This window comes from Podarcis filfolensis (genome assembly GCF_964270895.1).
Source record: "Podarcis filfolensis genome assembly, chromosome: 9".
NCBI classification, from domain to species: Eukaryota; Metazoa; Chordata; class Lepidosauria; order Squamata; family Lacertidae; genus Podarcis; species Podarcis filfolensis.
Window position 1 is genome coordinate 64,673,074 of NC_139610.1, and position 12,652 is coordinate 64,685,725.

General features: G+C 42.8%; 1 protein-coding gene across 29 annotated transcripts in view; it reads left to right on the plus strand.

Moving 5' to 3' along the window:
• Positions 1–12,652, plus strand: part of SEC31A (SEC31 homolog A, COPII coat complex component) — a 59,224-nt gene that overhangs the window by 4,057 nt on the left and 42,515 nt on the right. For 8 of the 29 annotated variants that reach the window (XM_083570960.1, XM_083570982.1, XM_083570983.1 and 5 more), the window contains exons 1-5: positions 2,122–2,395; positions 8,793–8,875; positions 10,377–10,500; positions 11,986–12,184; positions 12,293–12,388. In XM_083570960.1, coding sequence (XP_083427086.1) covers positions 8,797–8,875; positions 10,377–10,500; positions 11,986–12,184; positions 12,293–12,388 — 498 coding nt within the window. In that variant the 5' untranslated portion in view covers positions 2,122–2,395; positions 8,793–8,796. Of the gene's footprint in view, positions 1–2,112; positions 2,396–8,792; positions 8,876–10,376; positions 10,501–11,985; positions 12,185–12,292; positions 12,389–12,652 lie in introns of those variants that run through there. The other 21 variants (XM_083570985.1, XM_083570968.1, XM_083570969.1 and 18 more) reach the window with 10 other exon arrangements.

The following is a 12,652-nucleotide window of genomic DNA, read 5'->3' on the forward strand; positions in this document are numbered from 1 at the left end:
CATGCAGAAGTTTTGATATACAGTATATACATCTATATAAAACACCCATGAACACTCCCCATCACCTAGAGCAATGGTTCTCAAAGGGTGTGGCATGAGAGGATGGCAACTGTATAATATAATATTATACTGTATAATATAATATAGTATCAAAATAATATTTTTGAATGTAAAACCAGGAACAGTATCCACACCTCTCAAGAGCATTGGCTATTCTAGAGTTCCCCATGACAGGGTTGTGAGTAGGGATCTCAACTCAGAAACAAAGGAAAGGCTTTGTGATAAGAGAAAATGAGTTTGTCTCAAATTAGACAGAATATAAATGAGATTACTAGGCAAAAGTGAGCTCACACCTCTTAGGGAATTTGTATACATATTTGAAGTACATAGTATTTAAGAGGCTCGTTTATATTTCAGGAATGATTCTTGTTCTTTATGTTGCCGCATTGCAGACCCGCTAAGTTCCCCATTTCCCAGGGACAGTCCTGGATTTACAGAAGCTGTCACGGTTTCTCTGATCCCAGAATGTCCCGATTTCCTTTAGGACGTCTCTAATTTTCACAGGAAAAACGTTGGAAGGTATGGAGTTATGCAACCCCCGAGCTATCTAAAGGCAGCTCTGTAGAGGGAAGTGTTTTAAGGTTTTGTGTTTTATTATATTTTTTATGGCTGCTGGAAGCTGCCCAGTGTGGCTGGGGTGTAAATATGATGATGATGATGATGATATCCCATGGCTCTTGAGTCATCGCCATGATGAGAGACTAGGATAGTCCTATTTTCAAAGAAGAAATGTTGGAAGCTTTAACCCCCAGGGTCAATATTACAAAGCAGTTTTGTTCTGTGCTATAAATTGAGCACTGCTAGGAGTGGCTTCTATCAGAGTATATCAGGGTGGATAAAAATCAATGATTTTTTTTTTGTTTAAATTGAATTTTTTAAATAAAATGCTTTTGGAGGAAAAATCTTTCTAAAGATAGCTTTCTATTTAAGTTACATTATAGTCCAAAGGCTATTCATCAGGAAATAAGGATTTGTTTTAAGTTTTTCATGTGTGCTAAAACTCAGTCTACGAGTGTTCCAGTTACAGACAGGTAGCCGTGTTGGTCTGCCATAGTCAAAACAAAAAAAATTTTTTCCTTCCAGTAGCACCTTAAAGACCAACTAAGTTAGTTCTTGGTATGAGCTTTCGTGTGCATGCACACTTCTTCAGATACACAGATACAATTTTTTTTTTTGTTTTGTCTACGAGTGTTGTTTCTTTTAAATCATTTAACCACATCAGTTAACAACAACAGTTAACAAACATGGCTACATATTCTATAATGTTATCGTTTTAGTTAAATCTAAAATCCTTTAAATTGTTATTAAGGAAATGATATATTTTCTCCTTCCAATAAAGTACAGAAGAAAAGTTGCCCAAATACAGTTAACTTATTAAACCTCACAATAATTTCATATTTATCTGTCCATGTATTTCTAATAGTATAACCAAATCAGTAACTTTTGATAGAACTGTAAAAACTACTCTGAAAATTTATTATTCCAAAAATGAAACCTTCCTCTGGTTGTAAATATTAAGATTATACCAGCAAGAATGGGTCTTTCTGTAAAAAAAAAAAGAGAGCTTTGAATCAAGTCTTACTGACTAGTGATTTAAATCGATTTGATTTAAATCAAATTCACCCTATATATAAAAGTATGCAATATATACTTTAATATGTAAGATTTGCTCGCGGCGAGCCAAGGGTGTTATTTATATATATATACTCTGAGAGTGTTTATCTATCTCTGTGTGTGTGTTTGTGTGTGTGTGTTTGTGTGTGTGTGTACTCTATATATGTGTGTGTGTGTGTGTGTGTGTATATATATATATATATATATATATATATATATATACACACACACACACACACATATATAGAGTACACACACACACACATATATGTATGTGTGTATATATATATATATATATATATACACACACACACATACATACACACACACACACCCTCAGAGTGTGTGTGTATATATTTATATATATAAACCCTCGGCTTGCCGCAAGCAAATCTTTATTCCGAAAGCCAGTGCAGAAACTTGGAGCCCCTCCGGCCTAGCCGACCCCCGGCGCGCGTCCACCGTGGCGACTTCTCCCCTCAGAGGCGGCGGCGTGGCGACTTCGCCGGCTTCCCTCTCCTCCTCTTCCTCCCTCTCCCAAGCAGGCCCAGCCCCAGCGGCGGGCGGGTGCCACTTCGTCCCGGAAGCCGGCGGCATGGAGGCGGTGCTCCGGCTGCCACGTTGAAGCCCGAGCGGGTTGGAGCTTGGGGCCCTGCGGGCGGAGGAGGAGGAGGCCGCGGCCCAGCCTTGACTTTCCTTGCCGAGGGAGACCGGCCAGCAGGTGAGAGGGAGACCGAAGGGAGGGCGGCGGCGGCGGCGGGTTGGGGGTCCCAGCCGGTATTCCCTTTAAACTCGGCCCAGCTCTCGCTTTGCGCCGCATCCTGGCGACTCGTCTTTCCTAGGATTGCAGCCATAGCTTGGCGTTGCCAGGTGGCCGAGAAAGGGGGCGAGGGATCCACTTCGCCCACCCTCCTCGTTTATTTATTTATTTATTTTGCAAAAAGCGGGGGCTCCCGGTTTAGGCGTGGTGCTTTTAACAAGAGGCTTTTCCCTCCCCACTTTTTCGGAGATGCAAATGCATAATGGGATTTCGTCCTGCCTGCATTTTTAGCACTGCGGCCCTTTTGTTGCAACGGCTTGGGGGGCGTCTGCCTGAGCACCTTCGCTCCCCCCCCCCAAGGGAGCAGCGGGTTTTCCAAACCCTTCGGGGATCGACCCGAGTTTAGCCTTTCCAGGCCTTTCCCCTTTCTTGTTTCTAGGCATGCACAAGTTTTGGGTTGGAGAAATAGCATAGCAGCAAAATCATACTGTTGCATCAATATTTTTTTGCATTCATACACCTGAAGGAGCTGCTGCTCCCTTCCCTAGTTTCATACTTGAAAATTAGGATCCTGGCTTCAACAGCTAAGCACGCATTGAAATATTGCAGGCTTTTCCAACTTCCAAGAGACTTCGATCTACTTCCACTATAAAAAAACTGGCGGTGATCAACCCACTGCATTGACCAAAGTCGTTGAGCTTATTTTGGGAAGTCAAAGATTTTTGAGCTTTTAGGGGAAATCTAAGTTAGGGAAATCAAAGGGGGTGAGGTGGGAGTTGGCCACCCCTGAAATATTGCGTAAAGTGCCTTCTACAGCTAGTGTACCATGACAAAGACCTTCAGATTTAAGTTTTCGCCTATTCTCCGATTGTCTTGAAATACATACTGGAAGCTGAAGTTGATTATTGTGTTTAAAATCTCTCAGCGATCTTGAGCGTGTCACTGATATTTTCTACCCAGAAGAGTTTTCCTACCGTTTGTACACAAAGTGGCACTTTCCTAGTGTTTTGTACACAAAGTGGCACTTTTATTCAGGGCCCCTTAATTTAGAATATCTACCACCCTTGGAGGGCACACCAAAGATAAGGCTAGAGATCAAATGGCAAAATGTTAATTTCTACCTGCAGTGAATTTTGGAAAGTTGTTTTTCTGTATGAGTTTGGACATCTTTTATGATACAGTATTGTAATCAAATTTTGCACAGTGGTTCCTGGCTCAAGCAGCATGTTCTCATCTGTGTTTGGATACAGTAGGATACCATTTTGAATCAAGATGGTGGGCTGAACCTTTCAAAGCTGCAGTTTTTTGGATATGGGGCTGCTAGTAATATCACAGATATACACATATTTCAGTGTTAAGTTGTTGAATGGCAGACCGTAATGTCTGTTAATACAAAAATTAGGAGTCTTGTTAGTTTTGGATTAATTACCATGGAACGACAAGAGTGTAAGCTTTCATATGTGGCATTGATTTTGTATTTGCAGTTGGTAGCAAGAGGGTTTGCATGCAGACTTGTATATTCTTAGGAAAGATCTGCTTCTTAACCATGGTGGCTTATCAGTGATCTTCAGCTGGTAAATTGGGATCCAGTACTGAATTGCAAGCCTGAGCTAGGTTGGGTTACAACAGCAGTGTTACCGCCATACAAATAGATGATTAAAAATTAACAAATGGGTTCCCAAATGCATGTTTGGATTAAAGGCAGGTTCCAAGTCTGCAAAGTTTGAAGACTACAGATTTCAAGAGATATCAGTTAGGATTAAGTAACCTTGGGTCCCTTTTTCCTATTAATCTCTCTTAATGAGAGGCAGCACTTCCTTTGGTGCTGTGTTAGTATCAAAGGTTACAGTGCCAAGTAATAGCTTTCTTTGTAGCTGGACACCGTGGAAGGTTGTAAACTCCTATGTATCTCTAGGACTAGCAGGAGACAGGGCTGCAGTGTTACTTTGAAAGTTCAGTAATGGAAATATCTCTCCCTTACTGTATTATTTTTCTGAATTCTTTGGAGGACTTGCAATTTGTCCAGCACTAAGCGAACAAAAGTAATATGTTATTTATTTATTGTCTTTATACACCATCCTTCCTCCAAGGAGCTCAAGGTAGTGGGCATGGTTCTTGCCTTCCCCACTTTATTCTAACAACAAGCCTGTGGGGTAGTTTAGGCTGCTCACCCAGTGATCTTCATGACTGAATGGAGATTTGAACCCTGGCCTGTCATAATCTAACACCCAAATAAAGGCAGCATACTGGCTGTCCATGCACAAGTTGAAGAAGAAGTGGGCATGTGCAGAATTAGGAACAGTCACTATTAAAGAAAGGTGAATATTTAAGATGCTATGGTCACTTCCAAATGATATTTCTTTATTGGCTCCAGATCAACTTCCATTTTCATTGTATAGACTACTGCTGCAGCTCACACCTAGATTCCTATTGCATGATTTGTTGAAAATTCTCCATTTCAGGAAGTGTAACTTTAAAAGCTGTACGGTACTTAAAATGAAGAAGTGGTGTGGTTAGCTGTTGCAGGATTGGTACCAGAGAACATATACAATATGCACATAGCAACATATTGTATTGCCTCAACTTTTCTTAGCATAAGAGCGCACAGGATTTTGATAGATTACGCGCAACATGTAAGATGTTGAAACCAGCAGAAGTAGAGCAATGTCAGAAACACAGATATATAAGACAGTGCTACAATTCTACAATTCTATGATCTGAGCTACATTGCTTGACTTTAGCTTGCTCCTACAACTGTTCACTTGTCCCTTTGTGCAAGAAGGAGAAACTCATACAGTAGAAATGGAAATGGAATTAACTATGGACTGAGACAGAGGTTTTTAAACTGGCTCGATGGAGATGTCAGTCACCAACTTTGTACCCAGGAAATATCTAACACTGAGTGAGAGATTAGCCTGTGTTGTTTTTTAAAAAAAACAATCACAGAGAACAGTGTTGGCACACAGTATTGAAAAGGCACCAGTAGTGAAAAGCAAGGGAAAATCAAAGTTTGTTCTCCAGGTACCAAGAAGACCACAACATGGGTACTAGATGAGCTTCTGTGGTTAGAGCATTCCACAGTTGGGGTACAGTCACTTCAGTTTCCTTGCTATGGGAAAAGGCTGTTGCTGAGACTACATTTACACAAGACATAGAATCATAGAATCATAGAGTTGGAAGAGACCACAAGGGCCATCGAGTCCAACCCCCTGCCAAGCAGGAAACACCATCAGAGCACTCCTGACATATGGTTGTCAAGCCTCTGCTTAAAGACCTCCAAAGAAGGAGACTCCACCACACTCCTTGGCAGCAAATTCCACTGTCGAACAGCTCTTACTGTCAGGAAGTTCTTCCTAATGTTTAGGTGGAATCTTCTTTCTTGTAGTTTGGAACCATTGCTCCATGTCCGCTTCTCTGGAGCAGCAGAAAACAACCTTTCTCCCTCCTCTATGTGACATCCTTTTATATATTTGAACATGGCTATCATATCACCCCTTAACCTCCTCTTCTCTAGGCTAAACATGCCCAGCTCCCTTAGCCGTTCCTCATAAGGCATTGTTTCCAGGCCTTTGACCATTTTGGTTGCCCTCCTCTGGACACATTCCAGTTTGTCAGTGTCCTTATTGAACTGTAGTGCCCAGAAATGGACACAGTACTCCAGGTGAGGTCTGACCAGAGCAGAATACAGTGGCACTATTACTTCCCTTGATCTAGATGCTATGCTCCTATTGATGCAGCCCAGAATTGCATTGGCTTTTTTAGCTGCCGCGTCACACTGTTGGCTCATGTCAAGTTTGTGGTCAACCAAGACTCCTAGATCCTTTTCACATGTACTGCTCTCAAGCCAGGTGTCACCCATCTTGTATTTGTGCCTCTCATTTTTTTTGCCCAAGTGCAATACTTTACATTTCTCCCTGTTAAAATTCATCTTGTTTGTTTTGGCCCAGTTCTCTAATCTGTCAAGGTCGTTTTGAAGTGTGATCCTGTCCTCTGGGGTGTTAGCCACCTCTCCCAGTTTGGTGTCATCTGCAAATTTGATCAGGATGCCCTTGAGTCCATCATCCAAGTCATTGATAAAGATGTTGAATAAGACCGGGCCCAAGACAGAACCCTGTGGCACCCCACTAGTCACATAGTTTTAAAAATATTAATCCTTTCCTTCAATGCTGTGCTCCTATAAGAATTATAGGGTTTCTGGTTAGGAGACAGCAAAAAGGAATAGGGAGACTCAGCACTGATGATATCAGTTTGAGCAGTTGGCAAATAATCCTCGAAAGTACTTTCTGAGAGATGCTTATCTGAAAGTTTTGCGGTACTTTCTGTTTTACACTTTCTTCTTTTAGCTTGTTTCTAGTTCTAATTAAAGCTTTTGTGGCATGATCACATAGTTCCAGTTTAAGGTTTTAGTTAAAGCGTTTTAAGAGGAAGCTGTGGTTGGAACAAAATTCTGGGCAGTTGGCCATCGGAGTGAGGGCCACGTTGTCCTTTTCGCTGGCACTTAGGTGGAGGTCTGGAGGTAGAATTTTGGATAACGGTATTCCAGAACTTGATTGCAGTTTCTTCTTATAAATGAGTGCATGCCAGCATTCTATAGAATCATAGTGTTGAAAGGGACCACGAGGGTCATCTTAATCCAACCCCCTTCGGTGCAGAAATCTCAACTAAAGCATCCATCTCTGGTGGTCACCCAACCTCTGCTTAAAAACCTCCATCTAAGGGAGAGTCCACAACCTCCCAAGGGAGTCTGTTCCACTATCAAACAGCTCTTAACTCTCAGAAGGTTCTTCCTGAGGTTTAAGTCAAAATCCCCTTTCTCATACAGGTGTCTCCCCGCTTATGCAGGGGTTACGTTCACAGAACAGGTTACATTAACAAAAACCTTTATTTACAGTGTTTTAGTACTCATTTGATGTTGCATTGTGTCACCTGGCACGGCCACCAGAAGGAGTGTGCAAGCTCTTGCTTCTGCCTTTGCTTAACTACAGTTTAGCATTCTATCTGAACCTTGTTGTTGTTGTTTAGTCGTTTAGTCGTGTCCAACTCTTCGTGACCCCATGGACCAGAGCACGTCAGGCACTCCTGTCTTCCACTGCCTCCCGCAGTTTGGTCAAACTCATGCTGGTAGCTTCGAGAACACTGTCCAACCATCTCGTCCTCTGTCGTCCCCTTCTTCTTGTGCCCTCCATCTTTCCCAACATCAGGGTCTTTTCCAGGGAGTCTTCTCTTCTCATGAGGTGGCCAAAGTATTGGAGCCTCAGCTTCAGGATCTGTCCTTCCAGTGAGCACTCAGGGCTGATTTCCTTCAGAATGGATACGTTTGATCTTCTTGCAGTCCATGGGACTCTCAAGAGTCTCCTCCAGCACCATAGTTCAAAAGCATCAATTCTTCGGTGATCAGCCTGCTATCTGAACCTTAAACTGTGGTTAATGTTAACTATGGTTTGTTGAAACAAGCTAGCTTTATAAACCATGGCTTCTACTCAACTGGTTTCAAAGAAGCCATAATCAACCACAATTTGTTTGGCAGCTCGCTGCTAATCAAAAACGAATAGGAAAACGTCACTGTCAGTTTCATATATAGAGCTTCAGAGCCACATGCCCTGTTGGTATTGAGCCATGCAAGAATTTCTGGTTTTGAATGAAGAAGCTGTTTGTGAGGAGGACAGCAAAGAAATATCAATAATACCAGAGTGCCATGTGAGGATTAGGTGTGTTTGTTTATTTATGAGCTGCGTTATAGCCTTCAGTTTAGACAGTTTTCTCAGTCTTTGCTTACTCCGGACCCAACTTGACTTCGGGCCAGAGCAGTTGGAACAGAATATGAACTCTCTGGGAAGAGCATTCCACAAGCGAGGAGCCACCACTGTGGTCTACTGATTTAAACTCATCTAGGATTTCTTTTCTTAACACAGTCATACCTTGTGTTATGTTTGCTTCACGTTGTGGCTTTTCAGGTTACGAACACGGCAAACCTGGAAGTGTTTACTTCCGGGTCTACCATACGCGCAGAAGTGATCTGCATGCATGCACAGAAGTGATCTGTGTGCTTTGCGCATGCGCAGAAACAATTATTGTGCACGCGCTGTAGCAGCACTCTACTTACGGACTTTCCGGGGTGCGAATGGCACCCCAAAACAGATCGTGTTCGTAAGTAGAGGTACCACTGTATTGGTGAATATTCTGAAGACTACTTTGACGCAAACATGGACTCTATTTTTTATTCTTCCAATCAGAAGGATTTAAATATTGCCTCCTCCGAACAGTTTTGGGTTAAGAGCAGAGTGTGTGAAGTCTTCATTTTTGTCCAGTTTCTCACCTTCTCCTGTAGTGATGCTGTCTGTGTATTGTACTCTCTCAGCAGGATGAAGCTAAAAGAGATAGACCGTACTGCCATGCAGGCATGGAGTCCATCTCACCATCACCCCATCTACTTGGCTACTGGTGAGTTATTATTTCATTGCAATGTGAAAATATCATGTGTTGGATCCAGAGGTCCCATGAGCAGAACTCTCCTCTGCAAGTCGTAGAACCCCTGCCCTTCGTGGATGGGGGCACTCTAGAGCCAGCCTTTCGGCTTCAGTTGAAGCTCCCAGCTGAGGAAAATATCAGTCACCTGGACATTTAGAAATCTGATACTAGCATGCTTACATCTGAAATATTAATTCAGATGTCTGCAGACATGGCACTTTAGTTCTGATGCCAGCCACTTAGGGATTTTGAGCGCTTTTTGAGCCCTCATTAAAATATTGCTCTTCTGAATGCTGAAAGATGGTGAGAATAGCATGCAGAAAAAAATAAAAATCACATCCCAAAGAAGAAAAGGTTTACCTGTAAATAAAAGCCCTTGCCTGTATTTGTTTGGGGTTTTTGTTCTGGCTTTTAAAAGTTGTTGTAGTTGTTACTTATTAGACTTGTTAATTGGAGACCAAAGGTCTCTGAGGTCCAGCACCGAGGGCCTTCTGGCGGTTCCCTCACTGCAAGAAGCCAAGTTACAAGGAACCAGGCAGAGGGCCTTCTCGGTAGTGGCACGCTCCCTGTGGAGCGCCCTCCCACTAGGTGTCAAAGAGAACAACAACTACCAGACTTTTAGAAGACATCTGAAGGCAGCCCTGTTTAGGGAAGCTTTTAATGTTTGATGTATTGCAGTGTTTTAGTATTTTTTTGGAAGCTGCCCAGAGTGGCTAGGGAAGCCCAGCCAGATGGGCGGGGTATAAATAAATTATTATTATTATTATTATTATATTATTATTATTATTATTATTATTATTATTATTATTATTACCAAAGGTCTCCAAATAACAACACTTAGCTTGAACTTGCACTAAATGTGAATTTGAGATTTGCTTTGCTGGATGAGACCAACATCCATCTGTGTTCATCTTCTCAACAGCAGCTGGTATCTCTGTGTATTCATAAGGTCATCATGAAGGCAACAGCCTTAGTCTCTAGTTTAGCACTAGCAGCTGGTATTTAGAGGTACATTGCCTCTGTACATTTCAAATCCAGTTATCTTTCATAGCTATTGAATCAGACTCCTAGATATGTAAACCTGTTTAGTTCATTGAACCGTGTTCTATGTGGCTCAAACCCAGTTAACTGTGCACAGGATTGCAGACTTAATAGAGTCAGTGGACTTGTGCAGGGCTTCAGCACCACACTATACTGTGGTGCACTAAAATCCTTTCTTTTCCTTGCCAATTCCCAACGTTATTAAGGGCAAGAGAAATTCCACAACTGGTATATAAAAAAGGAGGTTTTGTAATGTCACAAACAGCAAAAAGATTCAGAATCTGATGAGGATGTGTTTGCGTGTTTTAAAAATATGTTTTTAAAAACAGTGTTCGGTTTTATCTCTTCCCTTAAGTGTGTGAGGTTGTTTTGGGCTTCCCAAGTGTTATGTTTACAGTACATCAGTAGTAAGGCATTCCACATGTCTCTGCAGGTACATCTGCTCAGCAGTTAGATGCAAGCTTCAGTACCAGTGCTTCCCTGGAAATATTTGAACTTGACCTGACTGACCCGTCGCTGGATATGAAGTCCTGTGCTACTTTCTCATCCACTCATAGGTATGTGCAGACTTTAAAAACTGTCTGATAATGTAAATGAAAAGCTCAGGATGTAAGTATTAGCAGTCAAAGGGGCACAGCTTTCAAGATCTGGAGGTTTTTTCTCCTGATAGTTTATGCCATGATAAACCAGCTCTCGCCAAACTGGTGCCCTCTAAATGTTTGGACCGCAGTTCCCATCAGTCTCGCCTATCCACGTTTGTTAGTTTGACTTACATCCATCCCCAAGGTCCTTTGCCCACTAGAAAGCACACAGCTTCATTGTCATGCCACTGTGCATTTGGGCATAACTCAGCAATGTCTGACTCTCCATACTGCTGCAGCAGAGAGAGAAAGCCCTACACAGAGCTGGGCCTTACTGTCCTTGCTGTGTCTCCTGCACTTGCTGGTCCCTGGAGGTGAGAGGGAGAAAGAAGATGTTGGCAAAAGCAACATGCTTAGGTGCAGAACAGTTGCGTCAGGGGTAGGTAGGAGCGTCTCTGAAGGAGCGTCTCCACCCCCATCGTTTTACCCGACACTGAGGTCCAGCTCCGAGGGCCTTCTGGCGGTTCCCTCACTGCAAGAAGCCAAGTTACAAGGAACCAGGCAGAGGGCCTTCTCGGTAGTGGCACCCTCCCTGTGGAGCGCCCTCCTACCAGATGTCAAAGAGAACAACAACTACCAGACTTTTAGAAGACATCTGAAGGCAGCCCTGTTTAGGGAAGCTTTTAATGTTTGATGTATTGCAGTGTTTTAGTATTTTTTTGGAAGCCGCCCAGAGTGGCTAGGGAAGCCCAGCCAGATGGGCGGGGTATAAATAATAAATAATAATAATAATAATAATAATAATAATAATAATAATTAGGTAGACTGTACTGCTCTGACTGGCTCCCTGGCTGCCTAAGCACAGACGTCACAACAGGGTTCATATCAATTTTTGGATTCAAACCCCCTTTGGCTGTAGTCCTGCAAGACCTGGAGGGCCAATTTCCTTATCCCTGGGCTGTAGATCCTATGTTCCTATGATGTGCCAAGGCTCCTGGCCCCGCAGAAAAGCTCTGAATGGTGGCCTTTATTTGTAAAGGTGGCCCTGTATCCCTTCCTTGCTGCTATTGCATTTCCTTCACATAGAACTACAATTGTCCTGAGTGTACATTCAGCTAATGGAAATAATTCTACCTGTTTACTGCTTGAGCAGCACTTGTGCTGAGCTAATAATGGCTGCTTCTCAGGACAGAGTGGCTTGGGTGGTGTCCATAGATGCAAAAGACTATGCTGTTCCTCATGTAGATTTTGAACAGACTCCATCTTTCATGGCCGATTTAATGACAGACAGCAAAAACACTGTGCTTCTCTCGGCTGCTTGCATTGTCATTGGAGGTGTCTGGCTTGGTTACTTAAGACCGTCGTATTGAATTACTTTGCACTGAATACAAAGTGCTGGGCTAGAGGGGTCTTTGGCCTGATCCAGCAGACCTCTTCCCATGTTCTTACATTGTTTTGCAGGTATCACAAACTGATATGGGGTCCTCACAGAATGGCATCTGATGGGGATCTTTCGGGGGTACTCATTGCCGGTGGCGAAAACGGAAACATCATTTTGTATGACCCAGCTAAAATATTGGCAGGTGAAGAGGAAGTTGTGATTGCGCAGAAAGACAAGCACACGGGGCCTGTTAGAGCTCTGGATGTCAATCTCTTCCAGGTTAGATCTTTCTTTCGGCACATTAATCACAGAGCCTAATATAGCAGCACTTGAGATGATATTCAGTCCTTATCGCATGGCCCTGATTGTGTGTTCTCTGTTTTATAGACAAACCTAGTTGCCTCTGGTGCAAATGAGTCTGAGATCTACATATGGGACTTGAACAATTTTGCAACGCCTATGACTCCAGGAGCCAAGACTCAGGTACATATTTTGCCAGGTCTTAAAACCATTTGATTGGTTGGTGAGAGAATGAGCCGATTGTCATCTTACAGTCTGTTTATGATTGAGGATGGGGAGTCTGTGGTCCCCCAGGCATCCTCAAACTCAAACTTCCATCAGCCCCTGCTAGTGGGGCCAGTGGTCAAGTGATGGAGGTTGGATGTCCAGTTACATTTGGAGATTTGCAGGTTCTCCTCCCCTACTTAAGATACTTTTGGTGGAAGGGAACATCTTAGAATCCTGTAA